Raw genomic sequence first — 22,318 nt, 5'->3', positions numbered from 1 at the left:
GAAGGGAATAAGTCAGAGGGGAGGAGCGTGTGTGTGGTGGGCAGGGCTTGAGGGCAGCAGGGCTGGCGGTGGTGGGGGAGGGCAGGGAGCAAGGCAGAGGCATGGGCTGTTGGGGGCAGGCTGGGGTAGGAGATGTGACAGGACAGAGGCAGGATGTGGAAATGAGGAGGGGAAGGGGGATAAACGAGTAGGCATAGGGACAAGTGAAGGTGAGGCAGGAGGTCGAGGAGCTGGCAGGAGCAGAGACTGCTGTGTGGGTGTTGGGGGTGGGGAGGGGCAGCAAGGAATCCCTATGGCCGTCCCGGTCCCGCCCACACCACTGCTTTTCTAACATCTCCTACATCTAAGTGGCTCCCAAAGCATCTTCTCCTGGGGTCGGGCTGTGCAGGAGCCCTAGTGCCACTGCCCTAGGTGCTAACAGTGCACAAAAGGTGGCAGAGTCCAGCTGGGAGCATCCACAGCCCTGCCCAAGGGAGCAGGCTGCTGGGCAAGGGGCCCATGGAGAGGAGGCAAGCTGTTCTTCTCATGGCCAGGGGGAGAAGAGCTGCTTCCTCAGGGTGGGGGCTGTTAACCCTGAGGTCGGGGCTGTGGGGGGAGGGCTGTTCTCCCATGGTCTCTCCCTCCCCGCTCCCTCCCACTGGCACTTTTGCTGGTCACTGGGAGGGGAAGAACAGTGCTCTGGAGGTCACCCAATATCAGTGTAAAGGAGGAAATAAAGATTACTCTGACTGACGTGCCAACTCAGACTCATTTAGGCTTCAGTCTGACACAGCGTTCCTCCTCCTCCTCCTCCTCTCCTTCTCGCTTTCTCCGGCAGAGTAAAGATTTACTGTACGCAGGAGTCCTTCAAACCTCCCTTGTCATCTTTCCCAATCACTCACTCGGGCTCTCGTGGGTGGGCACCATCTCTCACAGGGAGGGCGACTGCTGGAGAGGGCAGGTGTGAGGCAGCAGGAAGGAGGTTCCTGGCCGCTGCCCTGGCTCTGGCACTCGGAGGTGGAGTGCCGTCATGAAAGACAGCACGAGAGCTCGGGGCTTGTCTCAGCTATGGAGCCCAAGGGGTTAAAATGGGGCCCTGGGCTCTAACAGCAACCAATGCCATGCATACAAGCACACGTGCATGGGTATGCACCACATGCACAGACAAATGCACGCGCACGTCTGAATGCTCCTGTGCAAAGTGGTCCCAACCAACAAGCGCCCTAGCTCAGGAGCTCACCTAGCTCTCAGAAGCCTGTTTCAGCAAGGGCATGGGTGGGAAGAGATACCTGGAAAAGATAGGGCCCTGTGGTGGGCTCCAAAAATTCCTGCAGGACACGCAAGGGTCATATCCCAGTACCACCGATGCCTAATGTAGCCAGGTGTGTGGGGCATAAACCCTGCTGTGCTGCTGGCCTATGCTACAAGGGACAGTGTAGGACAGCAAAGGTAGGAGAACATATCTGCTGCACTAGAAGTGATGATCTAGGGCTAGGCCACTGGTGCCAGGATCCAGGAAAGGACAGCACAGCCTTCCTCAGCTGGGCACCAACACCCTGCACCTACAGATGCAAGGTGATGCAGAGCTACCAGGGCTCACAGGATACTCCTCAGCTAGCTGTGCAACAGGGAAGTGATTTTGGCAGAAGGATGCCCAGGCACTAGCCAGCAGCACCCTGCTCAGATGCCCACATCTGACAACCAGGACTCCTCCCGGGAAGAGTGGGCTCATTAGCACCCCCTCCCAGGGCCGTCACTGCCTGGGGATACCAGAGGGATTGCCTTTCACTTTCGCACACCCAGGCATTAAAGTGCTTCCTCTTTTTTTCAAGCTTTTTGTCCTTTTGATGCCTTTCCCTTTCCCCACCCCCATTCCAGCGTAACCCTATAGCCCCAACAAAAGCGATTAATACCATAAAATCCCCCGTGTCTAAGATTTCCATGGTCCTGCTAACCCTGTCTCCCCTCTTCTGCTTTTCATCTCTCTTTGGACCTGTAAGATGATCCCTAGTTACCCCACATCCCAAACTTCTAGGCCTGGCACAATGAAATCCCATCCCCCTCAACCCAAACAGCCAGGGGGAAAGAGCACCATGAAGGGGATATGGAAGAAAATTAAACTAGCAAGTGATCACTGGCTTTAAGGGCCACCCTGGAAGGTAGAGCTGGCAGATTATTTCCTCTGCTCACAAGGAGACTTGTTCACACCACAGCATTTCTGTTCTCATCCCACATCCAGGAATCCCAGAGGAGTTGTGGGAGGTGGGAGAGGAGGCTGAGCGCTAAGGAAGGCCCACCCCAAGCTTTGCCCCAAGCCCAGGAAGAAGGGGGAGCTGGAAAGATGATCCCACCTTTTTTGCACTTCCTGGACCTCATGCCTCTCAGTTCCCCGCCTGAAACACAAGGATAACAAGTAGAAGCTGTGAGACTCCCTGCTGAGCCCACATCCCAAGCCAGCCTGGCAAATCCCAGGCTGATCCAGCCCCTGCTGAGATTAACCACACAAAGCCTTAAGGAAGAGAGACCTGGGAAACCTGGGACTTCTCCGTACTACCGAGTCAGGAGAAGCCCTGAGACTGACTGTTTCTTTAAGCTTCTCAAATCCGCAAGTCTAGGCTTGGAAATGCTTTGGCCCCTGCCCTGGTGAGACCCAGCTGGTGCAGGGGGCGGCCGAGGAGGAACAGGATGATGGGGGAGGGGTCCCTTCTGAGCCTCGATGAAGCCAGGGGGAGTTTGGGTCCCAGGGAGCACTCACTGCAGCCTGCTCCTATTTCAGCTGAACTGGCTGTTCTCTCTCACGATCACCTATGACCTCCACCCCGATTCTCCTTTAGGTCAGTTCTGGATGATCATGCAAGCACAGCTAAGTGCTCCCCAAAGCTGTGGGGAAGACCAGACCTCCCAGAGGCCAGCCAAGGCTGGCTCCCCTACACGCTGCCCAGCCAATGCCCCTCCTCCTGGGCTACCAGCATCTCCTCCAGACCGAGAGCATTCACCCCGCATGCCAGTTACCCTCGGTGTCTCTGCAGGCAGCTGACAAGGAAGCCTGCAGGAGCCAGCTGCAGTGGTGGCACCAGTGGCTTGGCCCATGTCCCACTGGGAGAAGGGCCGAGACCCAGTCACCTTGTTTCACGTGAGCCACTCAACAGCTGTGAGCTGGCAGCTCCTCATTCAAACCAGAGGCAAAGGTCAAAGCTTCCCCTCTCTTGATCCCAGCCTTTGGGGCTGCCTGCCTCACCCCTCCACAGCCTGGTACAACACACGGGGCAGCAGGTGGGAAATGATTCCTTGCAGAGGGCAGCACCACTGAGCCGTGCTCCTTCCAGGCCCACGTGTGTGCGGGGCAGCCTTGTCCCCAGGCTCTCCCTCTCCCGCACCGTGCCCTTCCTCCTGCAGCGCATTCTTCCCTCCCCTCTGCAAGATAAGGAGAGCTCCCTCTCCCCTGGCCATGGCTCTCCATTTGTGGGCATTGCCAAAGAGCAGAGATTTGCGCGTCTCGGAGCAGCTATCGTATCACAACGGATCCGGAGTGAGCACGGAAAAAAAAAAAAAAAAGAGGGGGCTAAAAATAGCCCAGAGCAGCACACTATATATGGAAGGAAAAGCCAAACAGCCCGAATGGAGCGGAGCTCTGGCCACCGGGGGATGGGGCAGCCTGCACGGGGCTTCGGCCTTTTGCCTGGGCAGCACAGGAAAACACGGCAGATTGCCGGGTTTCGAGTAAAAACCCAGAAACTGGCTCTGGCAACTTGCAAGCATTTCCTAGTGTGGAAGGCTCCTGGGAAATCAGGGAAGGAGAAGCCCATGAGTGGGCCAAGAAACAGGCACTCCCCTTCCCACAGGCTTGGCTTACTTAGGAATAACAATCTATACAAACTGGAAACTTTGGAAGCTCAAGAGAGGACAAACCTCTTGGAGATTCCCACTGCCCTCCTGCTCTGTGAGTTACTGTGTGCGAGGGAGAAAGGGCAGTGCGGGGCAGCCCAGGGACATGCACGTGTAGGCCTATGAGACAGTGTGGAGGGGCTGCATGGGTGAGGGGAGAAGTGTGGGGTGGGAGAGTGAGCTAGTCAGCGTGCAAGAGTGAGTGAGGCAGGGTATCTGTGACGGGCTCTGTCACTCGTCTCCTGAAAACATCAGCTCTGCACATCCCGCACATGTTCCCTGTCTGCAACGGAGGGGCAGATGCAGGAGGTACATCCAGAGGCCGAATCGGCCAGGGCAGCTCTCATTAGTCCCCTGTCCCTGCAGAGTGGCCAAAGCAGAGAACAAGCCTGCCCCTCGGATGAGCTGCAGCTCGTTTCTGAGGGTGGAGCATTGCAAAGCCAGCCCTGAATGCTGATGCACTGCCCAGTCTCCAGTGAGTTCCCCCCATGTCCCATTCACAAGAACAGGTCTGCAATCCCCCAAGGGGTCAGGGTACCAACGTGGCAGATGCAGGGTCAACCTGCTAGAGGCATCAGCTGAGGAAGCGAATGATGGAGGAAGGAGCAGAGGGTGAAACAGGTGATGTGAATGGCCTGTCCTGGTCTAGGAAATCTATGACTGGGGGTCACTGATTCCCTTGGGGCAGATCAATCTAGAGGCAGCGTCTGCCTTTTAGTCAGGCTCTTGCTTTTTACTTGAATTTCCAGCTGGACAAGGAGCTTGACCAGTGACCACCAATGGTATTGAGTACCTGCAGCTCCTACCGCCTCCAAGGAGAACAACAGACCCTTGGCACCTTAAAAATCAGGTCTGTAGATGATTCCCCTTAGGCCACACTGGCTGGGTGACTTGGCAAAGCCCTGTAGCTATTCTCCTGCCCCTGGCCCTCTGCTCAGCTTGCCAGCCCACCCAGGCTTTTCTGAAACCGTCATACCAGACTCCTCCCTGGTGTACAGAAGTGCAGGTCCAGCTGAGCCAAAGGTCTACACACCCTGTTACACCGGGTCCAATGATGCCTACTGGGGACAAAGTCAGGATCTACGGAGGAGAGAGCTGAAGACAAGAGGGGAGGGAAAGCAGCACTAAGCCCTTCTGGAGGCAAGAAAACCCAAGCCCTGTACCAGTGCAGCTGCTTGCGCATGCAACCCTTAAGGCAGCCCATGTGATCTGGGCACCATACATGCTCTTGCCTGTCTCACATGCCCTTGTGCCCACTTGCTCCAATAATTAGGTATGAATTTTTGACAATGTGGCCATGAAATGACATGAAGCCAGAAGCTCGGTTCTGAAGAGGGGACACAGGATCCCTTCCATTCCCCGGTTGGCCACATATTTCTACATCAGGTTCCCCCTTCCAATCCTTTTTTGCTTTTCTCCACATCCAAAACTGCAAGTGGTGTGTGGGGGGGAGGAGGGGAATTTAAACAAACTGCAAACGGAGTCCAGGCGCAATCACCTTGTGTCTGGGAACGACAAGGGCTTTCCTATCAAAGGAAACTGAAGGTCACACTTTTCCTCATTGATCTTGCAATGTTTGTTAATTACTCTGTCACTGATGTGGCGAAGGATAATTAAACAGCTCTGTTTATATCTTATATGCATAATTATGTGCGCTGCCACTGAACTCGTGAAGACTGGAGAATATGCCTCTCCAGAAGGGGAACGGACAGACGGAGATGAGTTTCGGCTGCATTATTAACAGGAGGAGGAAAGCACAGGCACGCACAAAAGAGGGAAAGTTTGATGGATTTGCCAAGTGCTGAGATCGGAGGGGGTGGGGTGAAGAGACCTTTCCATCAAGAGATTCAATCCAAGTAGGTGACAGATGTAGACATTGTGGGGAGGTCTAGACACTGTGGTACGCAGGGAATTGAGTTACTGTCCACACTTTGTGCTTAAAGGGCTTGTGATGTTGATCTGGAGAGACCAGTGTTTCTGGGGTGAACAAGGAACGCATTTTTCCCCCAACGCTCACCCACACCCACCAGAGCCTCTGGCTGAATTCAAACTGGGTCGAGCCTGACAAGGGGGGCACTCCTTGATGTCAGGAGATAACCACAAACAACAAATACATCAAGCCTCTGGGGGAAACCCCTTCAGAGGAGTTATGTCCAAACTGTCATCCAGATACTGGTGTGAGAGAAGCTGGGGCAGAAAAAAAAGAGTGCAGGGGGCCTCAGGCTCTAGGATTCACCAATGCTCTGAGTCACAAGGTGGTTCCCTGAATGGGTGGCTGTAATGACACAGGACAGAGCATCTCCCAGAGGGGACAGCCAGCCACGCTGGGGAGCATCCCCTTGATTCTTGAGCAGGGGTAACCATGAAAATGTGAGGGGAGAATTTGGCTGTGTGGTGTGTCACGCCTCTGTTATGCACATGGGCGTAACAGACGTCAAAGGGATGTTCACAGTAATAAAGAGATCACAGGAATGAATGAAAGAAGGGGAGAATGCACGCATGTGAAAGGAAGGAGAGCGTTTGTGTTGGCAGGACAAATCGGGCTTGTTTGCTGATGGGAACAAAGCAGTGAAGGGCTGTGGCATCCCAGTAGATGCTGCTGGTGTTTGTCACCCTGCCAATGGCAGCGCTGCTCCTCTGGAGGGGAAGGCAGGGAGCCCTCTCCCACGCACACCAATCTCCCGGCTAATCTGCCCACTCCGCGGCTCTTGCATTCACCTGGCTCAGCTTAGGTAACCAGAACAAACAACAATAGCTTGGGAGTTACACCCAGGACAGCCACCTTCCACCTCTGATCTGTGCACATGTGCATGCAAACACACACAGCAGACATGGCCCTGGCATGAGTTCACATGCTGCTTACATGTGTGCACTTAAAAATACCTGCAGCCTTCACCCACAAATCCAGACACAGCCAGTTCTCTCTTTCTCTCTCATACACACACGTGTTTGAGCTCTCCTTATCCTCCAGGCTTCTGGTCTCACTAGCCGTATTTCCAGGGCCTTTCTTTCCCCTGATGATCCTGCTTTACTCAGTGAAAAGCCTTCCCCAGAGTAATCCTAGACCTGTTCTCTTCCCGCCTCATTCAGGCATCACCCTTGGCTCCTCCTCTGCTTCCCATCCTATCCTATAGTAACTTCAACTCCCATTCCCTGGACCTTCCTGTGCCCTCAATCCAGTGCCTTGGGCTCTATTGCTGGGCACCAGCCCTGGCAGAGGAGACAGAAGAAGCCCTCCCCTCTCTGGCCCTGATCTGAGAGCCCTTATTGCACCCTCACTGACAGAACTGGCTGGGTGTTATTGCAGTACAGAATCACTGAGCTATGCACCCAGCTCCCCAAAATGCCAGCGGGGTTCCCATCTTCCCTCCCAGCTCTCAAATACCACAGCTGACTGCTCCTGGGACTAATCCCCGTTGTGTAAGACAGCATGTGGGCGTGCAGGAGCACTCGTGCATTCACATGGGCCTGGCTGCCACATACTGCTGAGCGTGCAGAGTTGAGAGGGTGTGAATGCATGGGTAAGTCTGTTGGTGGCACTGGCACATGGGCAGGATGGGCTCTGAGACCTCTGGAAAAGGTGAAAGTTGCGTAAAGGAGTCCATGGGGTAGGATCCAGCCTGATCGGGGAGTGCGGGGACCATGCCTTACCTGAGGCAGCTCCTCCAGGCAACTTGGAGCCCGTCTCGCCGCTGGAGGATCGGTAACTGTCATCCTTCGAGGCAGGCCCGTCCGAATCCCTGTCGTCTAGGAAGCTGCCATCCTGGGAGCCCCGCAGCGCATCTGCCTCATCCCCGTTATCTTCCTCATCACTGCAGCCCTTAGGCTGGACCATGTAGACGCCTTCGGGGGGCATCTCCACACTCTCAGTGCCTTTACCCTCCTTGCCCTCCACTCGGCCCAGCAAAAGTTCGTCACTGTACTCCCCATTCACCCACTTCTCAATCACCTCCCTCCTCTTGTCCTCCTCAATCTTCCGCACACGGCTGAGTCCATCCGAGAACTCAGCCTCCACCTCCTTGGTTCCAGGCTGGGGGGCTTCCTTTTTGCTGCTCTCGCGTTGGGCACCCTTGTCCGCCTGCGCCTGCTCAGCTCCCCCGTGATCAAAGACCACCTGGCGGCTGAGCTTGGCACAGATTGCGTTCAGCTTCAGGCCGCCTTTGCGCTTGGCAGCCATCGTGGGTTTTCCTGAGGTTGCGTCAGTGCATATAGTTCTTTCAGCTGGAATGGGAGAGACAAAAAGGGAGAAACAATGAATGTGAGAGGGCTCAAAGATGCCCCCCATTTGCAAACACCAGACTCCCGACCCCTACATGCCAGCGCTGCCTTCTGAAGCAAGGACCTGCCTTCACTCCCAGCACTGTGAGGAGCTGGGACTGAGGCATGTCAGGCAGAGTGCACCCACGGTATTTCAGCAACACCACGCAGTGAAGCCTGTCTAAATTGGTGAATAGAGGCCTGGCGCGAGTGGGCACAACACCAGCAACTTAAGTGGAGAGGCACCTGCTTATGTGAGGTCCTGAATGTCCCAAGCACTGCTGGTGTCAGTGTGTAATACATTTCACAGACTAACTAAAGCAGAGATTGCAGACCGCCATGGCTATCTGCCCCTCTGCATAATGTTGGTGTGTCACAGGCCCTGCTGCAGGAGCCTCAGCGATTTGGCTCTAGTGGCAGCAGAACCTGCTGTCCCCATGTCAGCCAAGACGGCAGGAGTTGCCATTGCACCGAAGCCAACAGAGGTACCCTGGCATGAATGAGGCCTTAAGTGTCTATCAGAAAGATAAGACTCCTAATTCTTAACCCAGGGAATGCAAGCGACTCCCTCACTGGGATTTACTCAGGTGCTGAGGCAAAGGGGGAGAGCAGGAGCCTTGGGGAGTGGGTTTGCTTGAGTGCCATACTAAGAAGGGGGTGGGGGAGGTGGTGCTGGGTTAGCACCAGTCAGTAATGCCCTCTCTCGCACACTCACAGGAAACTCTGTTCTCACACTTCCCAGCACAATCAGCTAATTAGTCTGGGTTTGTTATTTTAATGTAGTTTATTCATATGTCACAGCTACTGTGGGGGGGCAGGGAGAGAAAGAGAGGGGAAGGATGAAAGGAAGGAAGGAAGGAAAGATCTTAACTTCAAGGTCAGAGAATGTCTTGAACTGATCGGTCCCCACTACAGAGTTACTTGCATAATTATTGTACTGACTATTAACAAGATTTAATCCCAATTAAAAGCAGAGAATTGCGTGAAGTGAAAGTTAAGGATGGCATTGTTGTTATTGCTTTTTTTTGTTGTTTTCTGATGGCATCCAGGCCAAGCACGGGTTAACACTCTCGACACAGGGAGCACTCCTTCTGCCTCTGCCGTTAACTATCTCTAAGGATGGGGTCACTGGCACTGCCTCAAAACCAGGCACTGCCATGCCTGCCCTCATCCTCTCCACCCTAGGGGCTGTGTTCTCACTGTCCCAGACCCCTGACATGGCCTTTATCTACCCTATTTTCCCTCTGACGCTCTTTATCCTCCCTCACTCACTCTTTCTCATCCCGCTGCATCCTTCCTCTGTCCCCGATCACTTTTTTCTCTCTGACCGCAGCATCTTTGTCTGGCATTATCACAAGCACCCTAGCTCCCTTGGGAGCAAGCACATGCTGCTCCTCGAGGCCACATGTGGTCTAGGAAAGGCCTCTACATACACAAGTCAGGGGCTCCCTGCAGACAAAGAGCCTGCACCTTGCCAGGGACCCCAGGACAATGTGCTCTTTGATGTCACATCCTGCTGAAAGAGGGGCCCAGAGGGGAAGGGCAGAGGGAACCCATCCCTTGCGTGCCTCAAATGATGGGAATGGGTGCTTTGAGTGCCCAAATGCCTCTCACTGAGGTTCACCCAACACCTCTCCATCTCCAACCCTGAAGGTCCTGCTACACAGGAGTAAAATTATATTAATCAGACCCCCTACAATGCATCCAGAAGCCATTGTGACAGTCCCTAATCCCATAACATGACAGCCCAATACAAACAGACTGAAACTTTAGACTTGCTGTCCGAGAGCCAGAGAGCGGCTGCTTAGCGTAAACTTCTGACAGCTTCAGACACACTTTCCTGTCAAAGCTGTAAGTATAATAAACCCCCAACAAACCTGTCAACCCCCTCACATCAGGGAGGCACCGATGCACACCCCTTGGGCACTCTTGCACACAACACGCACACCTTTCTGCACTCACACACATGCAACACACGTAGCACCCACAAGTACGCATGGATGTTTTTAAAATGTACCTCATCCTATACACACGCATGCGCATGCAGTGTACGAATATACACAACCAGAGGCACGTGCAGAAAAATGCGGGTGTTATTTCCCAAGACACAAAAGGTGACATGCACATACAAACATCTATACCATGACATGTGCACCCTCTTTCTACACTCCCCTGCATATACCCACTGCACGCTCACACCCTGTACTCCTTCACTTTCTTTGTCATACATGTGTGCAAACACAAGCAAATAAGGGCCAACCTCAGCCAAGAAACATCCAGGGATGCAAAAGCACCTGTATGCTTACTCCCCTTCCCCCGTGCTTAGTACAGAAAGTGGAGACAGACCCCATGCACCACTGGAACCACAGAGGGAAGCTACAGAGGCAGCAGGAACTGTTCCTGGCTCCAGCTGGACCCAGGCCAGGACACCTTAGCTACACCCATACGCTTGGGAAAGTGGCCAGAAAAGCTTTGCTGACTGCAGGTGGTAAGGAGAGCACCTCCTGCAGCATGGCGTATCCCGGCACTGGGCTGGGGCAGCAGGTCAGCTCTGAGTCACCAACACACTTGTGGCAGGCCCCTTTCATGAAGCTCAACCCCACTTAGCTAAGGAGATCAGAAAAGCGCACAGCATAAGGGAGGAGGATGGCAGCTTGGCTTCAGCTCTAAACCCCGGGGCTGAGGGGGAAGGAGCTTTTGCCCGCTTTGCAGCCAGCTTCCCCCTTCCTTCAGTGAAGGCAGGTCCCATCCTTCTGGCTGGGAGGTGCACAGCTAAGTGCACACACCAGACAGCAAATGAATATATAAATATTTATTCAAAGGAAGAGAGGAGCAGACGTTCCTGAGGCTGCACTTGCTGCGCATGCTGCAGCTCCAGGGAGCTTGCGACTTGCCTCTTCCCCTTGTCCACCGTGCCTCTGCCCCTGTCAACCCGCACAGCTTCTGTGCCCCAGCCCCACTGGCTCCTGTCCCAGCCCACCCCTACTGTCATGTCTCCACTCTGTCTCCTTGTCCTGCGCCTTTGGCATGTTCCAAATTCTACTAATTATTACAAGAGTCTCAAAGATTGACTGTAATCAGGGCCCTACTGTGTTGGGTGCTGGATATACACACTATAAGAGAGTCCCTGCATCAGAGGCCATTGCCTAACTCAATGAGAGAACTGCAGGGAACCACAGCAGAGGAGAGACTGGCCAAATGACTGCAACTACCCAGTCAATGCTGGCTGGAGTGGGGCTCAGTGAGGTGTGAGATCAGCTAAATGGAGAGATAAGTGGAGGCAGCAAACACCTAAGGGGATAGGAAGTATGAGGACAGGTGTGAAGTGGGACTCAAGTGAAGAGCCAAAGCCAGGGAAGAGGGCTGGGGCCAACAGCAACCTGGATTCCCTTGGTTGGGCTGGCTCCAAGCACAGGCTCCTTCCTTGAGGCAGCAGCTCCCATCGACTTGGGATCAGGGCAATGAACACCAGTTGTTTCAATATTTTCCAAATAGTTCATTCAGACTAACTCCTTTAACCCCTGCTTTGGTTGGGACAAGCTGAGGGCTCACACACACGGTTCAGGAATCTCCTTTCAAAACTAGGACATTTTCCCAGAATTGTTCAAGTCAAAACAGAGCTTTCCCCAATCTAGCGTCTGACCAAAAAAAGGGGGTTTGGAAAAGGCCCCACCAGCATCTTGCCAAGGGGGGCACTGTTCAGTATGAATGTTGCTGGTGCACCGTCTGAGTCCACATGGCATCTGGCAGCCAGAGCAGGAGCCTGGGCACCAGGACTTGGCACAGGATTTGGCCTAGAAGAGGACAGGGAGGATCAGGACTCGTGAGTACTATTGCCAACTTTGTCAATGACTCACTTTGTTGGCCTGGGCAAAGTACTTTACCTCTCTGTGCCAGTCTTGGCTTAAGAGCTCTGCATGAGTGTCTTTGCTGCCTTCCCTGCCACCCAGACCTCTTTTCTAGGAACCGGAAAGTGCACTTCCTTAGTCATCATTACCCACAAAGGGATACTCCAACCCGCTGGGTGCCAGAGCCCCTGCATTCCCTTCAATCCAGCAAAGGGGGCGGAATTGAGCTGCTGAGCAAAGGATCCTCAAGTCTCTTCTGCACAAGGAGTGGGGGGGACCTCTGGGAGTAGAGCAGTCTCCCCTCCCTCCCCCAAATTCAACCCCCCACCCAGCATCACCCTCTGCCACCACTGCACTGTTTAAAGATTCTGGGCTAAATAAACATCCCCCTGCATTTTCTTCTCCCAAACAGAAATGTTTTGATTTCACATCAATCTGAGGAAGCCGTTTATAACCCGGGCCTGTCATAGGGACTTTTCATCTCTGCCCAGGACAAACTCTCCCACATGCTCTATTTACACTGAGCACTTCCTCTGAAAACAATACCAGAGAGAGTTTATACATGCGCCCCCCGCCCCCGGGGCAGAGCTGTAGCCACCTCCTGGCCTGCACCTAGTCCTCCTCCAGCACCCCACCAGGGTCCTCGCCTGGACAGAATGGGTGCAGCTGGGGGTAGCACCAGGGAGGGGGGCAGAACCTGCTCTCAAGTTCATTGCCCCCTGCACCATAACTGGACTGTCCAACATCCATTAGCCTGTCCTTGCCAGCAAGCAGCCCTGTATCTGTAGTCTCCATTCTCAGTCCCTCCCTTTCCACACACCCACTATCCCCAGCCTGCAGCGCACCACCTCCAGCCCCAAGCATGCTCCCCCACTCTCCCCCAGCATGGCCGTGTGATAAAAAACTGATGGCCAATCCTCTAAACCCACAAGGGCTTCTAGCTCATAAGGGCAGAAGGCAAGGTAGGACTGTGCTGCTGAGTGCTCAGACAGCACTTGGCTGGCGCCACCTCATCTGTGCGGGGCAGGAACGTGGTGAGAGAAGAAGGATGCCCCTGAATAATCTCCTGTAGGTAAATCCAGCTTCACAAAGCAGGTAGAATCCCCAGCCAGACTGCAACAGGGCACTGAGACCCAAATATTTTCAGGACACATCCAACCCCCAAGCATAATTCAAGTATACCACCGGCAAGTATCCTGCCTCTCAGACTCATCGCTCTGGGGCTTCAGATACTGCCAAATCCATGGCAGGCATCCTATGTGCAAGCCCGGAGGCCTTGGAGGCCAGATGCCCCCTAGTCTCACTTGCCGCTAGCCAAACAAAACTTATACAGAGCAAGATAGCAGAGGAACTAGCACTTTGCTTTCAGCTAAAGTGCTAAAAGCTGGGGGAGAGAAAAAGTGATTCCAGCTTGAATGGAGGGAGATGTAGGGAGGTCTGAGTGAGGAGGTAGCTTGGGAACTCATAGCTGAAGCCTCTTCTGTCAGGTCGGCTGCAATCAAGCCTCTGCTTCTCTCCCACCTCTGCTGGTGCAGATTTGAACACATGCTCCCACCTCTGCACAGCTATGCCCCGTCTCTGCTTGGAACGGGCTCTCCGCTCCCCCTGCATTTAACTCTGGGTGCTCATTGGAGTTTCTCTTGGCTTACACCAGTGACAGAGAGAAAAAAAGAGGACCTTGTGGGGGGGGGTGTCGGGGGGCGGGGGTGGCACGGATATATCAAACAGGGGATGTGGGTGTAAAAGGAGGGGCTGGGAAGGGAAGAGGCTCTCCATCTGCCTGAGGATGTAGGCTGTGGCTGCACAGGGGGAATAAAGTGAGTCTGGAGGAGGGACTGAAGTGGGGAAGAGGAGACTGAAGGGGGAAAGATTGGGCAGGAGAGAGAAGCAGCGGATGTGGGTGGATGGACTCCATGGAGAAGGGTGTGGGGGTATTTCTAGCTGTGCTGGAAGGTCCTGGCTGTGAGGGAAGTGGGTTGTAGTTGTGTTGGGAGATAGTGAGGGGTGTGTGGCCATGTGGTGCATGTGGTTGTGGAGGGAGAGGGAGCAGAAGAGGAACCCCTGGCTGTGAGGGCAGCACAGCCTGCCTCTGGTGGAAGCACTGTCAGGGGTGAAAGATATGGGAAAATGGCCCTTGGTGATGGGGTGGAGAGTGGCTGAGGAGAGGCACCCCAGCTGGGTGGGTTGGAGCTGGAAGGTGCAGCAGGAAAGGTTGAGGAGGGGGGCTCTGACTGTGGGGATTGGGGGTCTGCTGGAGGAGGGACTGAGGACTGTCACTTCAGAGAGCTGCGTACATTGAACAGATGGAGCTTTCATATTCTTATTGAAGAGTTTTAAGCCCAGCTGAACAGCTCCGTTCAGGAGGGAGGCCCCAGTGCCAGCTTTCCAGGAGCTGTGAGCTCTCATTCGATTAATTATTAACAGCATTATTTGGGGCGGGGGGACACAGCACAGGCCTTTTCTTTTTTAACCACTGTGGTGCGAGTGCGAACGGAAACGTTCCAGGCTGACGAGAAACCCTGAGCGGGGCGGGCAGCAAGCCCCAAGTGCAAGGCTTGCATGCCTCGTGCTAGGGCCTTTTCCCACTGGTGCGCTGGACGGCTGCTTCAGACAGCCAAACCCTCACTGCAACACCATGTTTGTGCCCTGTGGGGACCATCACAGTGAGCTTCTGCACAGCAGTGCCCGCCAGGATTCAGCAGGGGCAGGGAAGGTGCCTCAGCCCTCTTGCCCCGTTTGCAGCATGCTCCCCACTTCGTCCTGCCCCTCAGGGTGAGGGTTCCTGCATTTCCCTGGGAGGGCCTGGCTGAGGCGGTGGCAGCAGCTGCCCATGCATGCCCCAGAATGTGTGAGAGCAGATTTAGTGTGTATATTTTCCCCTCTTCAGTTTATCAATAAAACATTTTATTGCTTTTAGCCCAGGAAATGACCTTGGATTAGTGGATGCTGTCTCTTCTGCCTGACCTTGGGGAGTTCACGATGGCTCTTTAACAGTCTCCTCTGCCCTGCGAGCACGGATCCCGCCTGCGTGTGCACGTGGGAGGTTGGGGAAAGCCCTTAGTGCAGAAATCAGACCAAAAGGGCTCCTGGTCTGCACTGTGCAAGGCAGCAAAGGAGGCAGAGGCACACCACGGGCTATGCAGAGCGAGGGAAGGGTAGATCACAGATGGAGAGCCCTCTTCGTAGTGCTGCCAGCTGCACTCCCTGCTCCTAGCTCTTCCCCCAGGCGAATGGGAAAGAGCCCCTGGAAGGCTGGGTGAAGGGCAGCACTCTGCTCTGCTCCCCACCCCAGGGTTGTTCACCTGCAGTCATCACAGCTCAGCCCTGTGTTGACTGCCTTCCCTTGCCAGTGCTGGCCTGTTCATCAGTGCTACAGCCTGCAGTCCTTGCCCCTTCTGCTGCCCACTGTGACAACTTGACTTCAGCCAGCCACCACAGGCTGGCAAAAATGGGGTGGGCACAAGCAAGCACTATTTCCTTGTCAAGCCCTGCAGGGCCGAGTTCACAGAGCAGTGACCACAGGTTGCCCCAACCTGTAGTTGCAGGCCTTCCTGCGCTGCAGAGTTTAACCCCTATGTGCTGGCAGCAGTGAAGAGGTGATGGATGGGGGCACTGGCCAGGCATGGATATATGTGGAATGGGCATGAAGACTGGGAGGAGGTGAGAGTCAGGGCCAGGGAAAGGTACTTGCAGCTGGACATAGGAGGAGTCTCTCCACAGCCCCAGACAGGGGCAGGTTTTGGGTGCAAACCATTTTGGGGTTAACTGCTCCAGATAGTCTGACAGCCTGGATCCTCCTGAGGTCTGCCAGGGGCCCTCTGTCAATCCAGCTCATTAACAAAAAACTCTTCACTTCACTCTCGCAGCCACATCAGCTATGTGGTGTGTGTTTTATTAGATAAACTTTGTAACTGGGGAGAAGGAAGGTCTAGAGATATTTCCCCCCCACAGGGAATGGAAGCAGCAAATGAGCAGGGTCAGTGCTGAGCTGTGGGTAGAGGTGTCCATGGTATTGCTGGGCATGGCTTTTGGGGGTGCCACAGGGAGCACAACACACCCATCCAGGCAACCTTTCCTCCTACCCTCCCATCCATGCCATTCCCAACTATCCTGTCACTTCACAGCAACACCTTTTCCAACCCCCTGACAATACCCCCCTGCTTCAATGCTTCCCCAATAACAGACATGGAAGGGTCCCCATCCCTTTCTGTCACACCCCCAAGCCTTCCCCTGTCCCACACAGCACAGAAACCAACCCTGCGTGCACCATGACCCACACCACCTGGCTCTGCCCAGGGCCACATGCTCTAAGGGAACCTTCTTTCCCACACCCGCTGTCTCCCGTTGCGCTCGCCTGAAAAGCGAGACCTAAAGTGTTAACGGCGATTGGTGAAATGGCACAGCAGATTGCTACAATAAATAATTTACTGATATTTATAAATATTCAAATCAGCAGGCTTCAGAAATTGAAAGGGGGGAGGCTGGCGGGGGTGTGTGTGGGGGGGTGACATTAATTCCCAGGCTCTCCAAATTCATTTGAGAACCGTTTCTCATTTCAAACAAATATTAAATCTTTTGGCGCCAGGCCTCCAAAATAAAATATATATATATAAAATAAAATAGAGCTGCCACCCTCTCCCCACCAGGGCCTATATGTGCCTCCAGCCCTACACCTGTGGCCCTGTGCCTTTGGAAAGGCCAGCTCTGCAGGGTACCACATCAGCCTGTATCGCTGGGGCATCTGAGCACTGGAGGACTCCCAGCCAAGGACCCCACCTCACAAACACCTGTAACCCATGTCTCACTACATGATCAAGCACCAGTCAGGCATCTTCTACCCACCACCTCCAAGATCCCTGCCCTCACTTTTTAGTGGAGTCTCAGTCTTCTTAAGGAAAAAGGGATTAATGCTGAAAGCAGCCAACTTGATGCAAGACTCCTGGGCTCCATTCTTGACTCTGGAAGGGAGCACAGCCTCGTGATCATAGCAGGGGACCAGGACTCAGGACTTCTGGGTTTGATCTCAGGCTCTAGAAGGGAATATGGCCTTGTGATTTAAGCAGGCAGCTGGGAGTCAGGACACCTAGGTTGTACCCCTTGCCTAGGAAGCGAGTGTGATTCAGTGATTCGAGCAGGGGACTGGGATTCAGGATTCCCGGGTTCTACCCCTGGCTCTCTCTCACTGCATGGCTTTGGACAGGGCTCTTCACCCTCTGTGCCTTAGTTTCCCCACCAGCAGACTAAGGGTGCTGTCAGCCACATGACTCGATCCAGCCACGTTTTCAAAGCATGCCAAGAGCCTCAGATGGGCAGCATAGCCCAGATACAGCATAAGCATTGGCAAACTCTCGTTCCTCACCTGCATCAGTGTCCCACTGATCCCCTGCGCAGCAGAGAGGAAGAGGCTGGCTCCCACCCTGGAACTGCCCCGGTGGTAAGTGTGAGGCTTCATCAGGGGGTAAGTTTCCCCTGAATGAGTAATGGCTTTTCTAATGCACGGGCAGGCTGTCAGCTTCTCTACTCCCGGTGTTTTATGGGTTTAACGGAACGGCTCTGAACTCCCTAGTAAGAAATAAAGTTATCCCTCAGCGTCCCTTCTAAACATTTCACTCAGTGCAAACGGTGTTTAAGAAAAATGAGGACATATTTCTTCTTAAGGATGCAGTATCCCCCTTCAGAGGCCTAATTTATGCCATATATCACTGGCCAGGGAGAGAGAGGCAGCGCAGACCTCACACTGGGAGAGAGCTGGCCCCAGCAAAGCCCCGGCACAGACACACCTGCTGCATCAGTGCAACGGGCTGCTTCGCGGAGTCCTCCAGAGCCTGCAGAGCTCCCTTTGGAGAGCAGCAGCCTGGCTGACAAGCAGCTGAGCAGGATGGACACCTCCAATGCACGGCGCACGGGCTCCTTGCTCATACTGCACAGACTGCCTCACGCTGCTGCCCTCCGGATGCTGCTGGGCCCCTGCACTTCTCCAGCCTTGTCCCCTCTCACTGTGGTTGTTCTTGTGCTAGTTCTTTACAAGCCTCTTCCACACCACTGGCTCTTGTCATACCAAAAGTGCCTGATCTGTCAGTACCAGGACAGGACTAAACTGCTCTCAGCACTGCCTGATCTTTGCTCCAAGCACGGTCTAGTCCTACTTCCTGATATTGCTGCCATTCTTCTGCCCACCTCTGAATGCATGAGCCTGTCATACTGTCCTGCAACTCTCCTCTCCCCCCCGTGTTTCATGTTAGTCTGCGAGGCACAAGCCCTGAACTTCCAGGAAGCCAGAGAGATTTGATGCCCCTTTTGCAACGTGCATTTAACCCACAGGATAAGCTGCCAGATGAACAGGGGGACAGAGGCGTGGAATCAGGGACTGGGGCACTGGCCTGGGAACCAGAAAGCCAGGGCTCTGCTCCCTACTTTGCCACTGCTTTGCTGGGTCACCTTGGGCAACTTGCTTGGCTTAAATGAGCCACTGTTACTTTTCCTGCCCCTGATCTGTCCCAGCGACTGGACTGTGAGCATTTAGGAGCAGAGACCCTCCCTTAGTATGTGTATGGACAGTGCAGTGGGGCCCTGAGGGTGGCTGGGTGTCTTCGGATGCTTATTACATCAAAACCTAGGCAGGGAGAGAGTCAGGACAGTTTTAGAAGTGGCAAGAGTCCCTTATGCCCTGCAACCACCTTCCCAGCTCATCTACCATCACACTGACTTTGTGTTACTATTTCAGTTACTTTCCTCCCTTCCTCTGTGGCAATCCTCTCCCACCCCAGCAGCTCCAGGTGGAAAGTGGTCAGAGGGATTTCACTGATGCCAAGGCCCTTTCTGCCTTTGCAGAGTCTTTCTTTCTTTCTGCCCTTCACTATGAAGCCAGGAGAATCTGTCTTTCCAATCCAGGTCCCCTTCTTTCTCTTTATTTATTTATTATTATTTTTAGCCCAGTTAAAAGGTTTACTATCCAGACAAGTCTAAGTGGCCTCACTTAGCCTAAGTAACTCTATAAATCAGGCAGAACTGTTAACATCTACATCACAATCTTGCCATCAATCTGCCCACAGGTCGCGAGGAAAACAAGGGGGGAAAGAAAAAGAGGAAGGGAGAGTGCAGAGAAGTAGCCTCAGTTGGGCTAGGTTTCTGCACACCGCTGTGGCCCCTGGAAAGCTCTCCAGGAAGTCAGTATGTTGTCAGGGTAACTGAATATAATCACAGCGTCTAACTTCACCTTTCTGCACACGCGGGGACGGGGCTCAGGATGCTATGTCAGGAGACAATGACGGCACAAGAGCAAGTGGAGCTGAGCTGGGCAACAGAACAGAGTTTTTTCCTGGTGAAGAGAGCAAGGGGCTGTGATAGATCAGTAACCCCATATACTGAAGGGGGACCCAAAGAGACCAGGAGGAGGGCTGGGAAAATGCCCAGAGTGGGATAAAGGAATAAGGATGGCTGACTGGAGGCCAGTGTAGGAGACCATCCTTGAGAAATGCTGTCCACTGTGGGGGCCTGACCTAACCAGAGGGGGATGAGGAGGGTCACCCTAATGAATAGAGGGGGAAAGAGAACAGCAGACACAGATAAAGACAGTGGGGCTGGGGTGGGATAAAAGTGCCCCTAGAAACAGAAAGATGCACAGGCCATGAGGGCAGCACAGGGAAGCCTTGTGGTGGATACATAGATTCATAGATATTAGGGTTGGAAAGGACCTTAGTAGGTCATTGAGTTCAACCCCCTACCCTGGGCAGGAAAGAGTGCTGGGGTCAAACGACCCCAACTAGGCACATGGCCAAAGATACATGAGAGACCCTATGGTAAGACGTCTGGCAAACCGCTCCTCAATCTATTCCACTACAAACCAGGTTTCCTCTCCACTTTCCTCCTCCAACTCAAAGGATTTCCTTCCCCTGCACTCCCTCCCGTGCAGCCGACTCCCCCAGCACAGGAAAGACCTGTATGTCTGCCTGCTTGGAACGGCGAAGAGCCTGCACCCGCTCCGAGCAGGAAATGTCTGCAGGAGGACTGCCTGTGTCAGAGCCTGCTTGGCCAGGCCTCTAGGAATCGCCTGGGAACAGGGAGGGCCTTGGGAGGAGCAGAGCAACTGTGAATGTGCAGTGAGCTCTTTGGAGCAGGCACAAGGAGCACTTGAGAGCTCTGCTTCATGGCGCTGCAATGGAGACACCGGCCCCACTTCTGTCCCTGGCTAGCAATGCTCCAGCACTGCCAGTGATGGGGCTCCTGGTAGATAGGAACCCGAGTGACACCAGCCTGACCCTGATTGCGAGTGTTGGGATGGGGAGCAGATGGCTCAGAGGGTCTGGGACCCAGCTCCACGGGGAAGAGCTCTGGGCCACACTGGCTGTTCTCACTCAGTGACCTGTGCCAAGTGAGTTACTTCATCAAGGGCCTAATCCACAGACCACGGACAGTGAGCAAAGAGGTACCTTTTGATTTGGGTGGGCTTTGGGCCAGGCCCAAAGTCGTCACACCCAGCAACACTACCTGGATTCTGCATGATCATTTCCAGCAGAGATGCCATGGGCAAGGGGATCGTGTGGAATGAACAGCCCTCTGGTCTCCAGAGCGGGGTCCCTCCAGCCAGGTCAACATGCAGCACAGGGTAAACCTGAGCCCACCCTGGGCTGCCAAGTCTTCTCCTTTCACCATCACTAGCCACTAAGCAATCTGTGAGAAGAAGGCCAACATTTATTTATGCCCACATCTTCTCCCTAATGCAATGGGCAATGATTCAGGGTGTCATTCCACCCCTGCTCAGCAGTGGCTAGAGCAAGGTCTCAGCAGGAGCTTCATGATGGCGGGATGAAATCATTCAGGGTGGCTCAGCTTGTGTTTACATCCTTCCTAGAAATCCCAGGGAGAAGCATGAGTCATGTGTGGGCTGGTAACATGCTCTGGTGCCCAGCTACAGGAGAGGCACCTGAGGCCTGTACCGACAAGGTGCGGCTAGAAGCTCCTCAGTCCTGCAAACACATGGTAATATCCAGAGCGCTCATGCTCCAACCGCATGGCGCTATGGGAGGCTGGGGACCCCTTTATCACACGACAACTGCAGGGCCCTGAGTGCTGTGCAACATGGTTATCAGAGGACGTGCATCGGTTCTACCCGTGTGGAAGAGGTTAACAGTTCTGCCAGAGGAGAGCTGATTGTTGGTGCGAATGGAGTGGGTCATTCCCAGGACTGTCCGACTCAGCAGTCCTGTCAGAGCCAGCAGTGACTGAGAAAGCCTCAGTGAGCAGGGCTGCGTGGGGGCTAGCACCAGCACCTGCCATGCTCATGCCAAGCCTAATGCCCTGCCTTGCCCTCTGCTGATGGTCCTTCTGGTCATTAGGGTTGATCTCATCTCCCCCAATCCCTGAAGCAGATCCATGTGCTGGTGCTGTCCACTCAAGCAGCAAGCATATCTGTGGTCACACACACGTGTGCACGCACATGGCTGTGCAGATGCACCGTCACATGCAGAGGCACACATGGCAGTGCATGCAGACAGAGGCCAGTGCATGTCTGTGCCTGCACAAACGCATGCCCACTGCCTGTGAAGGTCCACACACACAGCCCCTGTGTAGGCATGGTGTGCTGGGAGCACTTTCCTGTACAGACATACATGCACGCCGAAGCATCCCCCGAGGCACCTGTACATAGGCACATGAGCAGAGGACACTCTCGCATGCACATGCACCCAACGTCCATGCATGCACCCCAGCACAGCCCCATGCACTTGCACACGCATACAGACTTCCGGTGCAAGACTGCCTGTCGAGAGCAGCGTGTTAGGCAGCTCAGGAGACGGCTGTGGGGGCCCACTTGGACCCTGCAGACAGACCGAACAACAGGACAGGCGGGTTCCCCAGCCCATCTAAGAGCCCCTCTTTCCCTCAGCCCCTCTGCACTTCACACCTTCAGGCAAAAGGAGCGGCAGTGAGCGCTTGCTGTAGCCAGTGTCCCAGCGGAGTGCGTGTGCTGGGCAAGGGAATCTCTCTCTTCCACTCGCATCTTTTCATGAACTCTATTTCTCTTTCCTTTCTGAAAACAACTGAGCTGTAAATACTGTTTAACCTTCTTCCCCCCTTCCCCCCTCCCCTCCGCACTATAAAAACACAAATATGCCATAACTCAGCTGGCTCAGCCGCCGCGCCTCCAACATGCCCTGCTCCAGGCCTCTCAGGAAGGTCATAACAAACGACTTTCCGATTCAGTGCTCCTGAAATAATTTTGTGTATTAAAACCTGAATCTGCACTTTCTGGACCGAAAGCCTCTCTTAATTATGGCAAGCGTCCTTGGGATGGACAGTGATCCTTCACTACAGCACCGCTAACCAACCGGAGAGCCAGCAGGCTCCCCCCC

The 22,318-nt window shown here is 54.1% G+C and overlaps 1 protein-coding gene across 3 annotated transcripts in view; it reads right to left on the bottom strand.

Moving 5' to 3' along the window:
* Positions 1 to 22,318, bottom strand: part of CASZ1 (castor zinc finger 1) — a 214,605-nt gene that overhangs the window by 49,889 nt on the left and 142,398 nt on the right. For all 3 annotated transcript variants that reach the window (XM_019511746.1, XM_019511747.1, XM_019511748.1), the window contains exons 3-4: positions 7,516 to 8,085; positions 2,331 to 2,372 (exon numbers count right to left, since the gene is read on the bottom strand). In XM_019511746.1, coding sequence (XP_019367291.1) covers positions 2,331 to 2,372; positions 7,516 to 8,085 — 612 coding nt within the window. The remainder of the gene's footprint in view (positions 1 to 2,330; positions 2,373 to 7,515; positions 8,086 to 22,318) is intronic.

The sequence above is a fragment of the Gavialis gangeticus genome, unplaced genomic scaffold, assembly GCF_001723915.1.
Source record: "Gavialis gangeticus isolate Ggan-Ray unplaced genomic scaffold, GavGan_comp1, whole genome shotgun sequence".
Classification (NCBI taxonomy): domain Eukaryota; kingdom Metazoa; phylum Chordata; order Crocodylia; family Gavialidae; genus Gavialis; species Gavialis gangeticus.
Note: the sequence above shows the minus strand (reverse complement) of the source record. Positions and strands in the feature narration are given on the sequence as shown.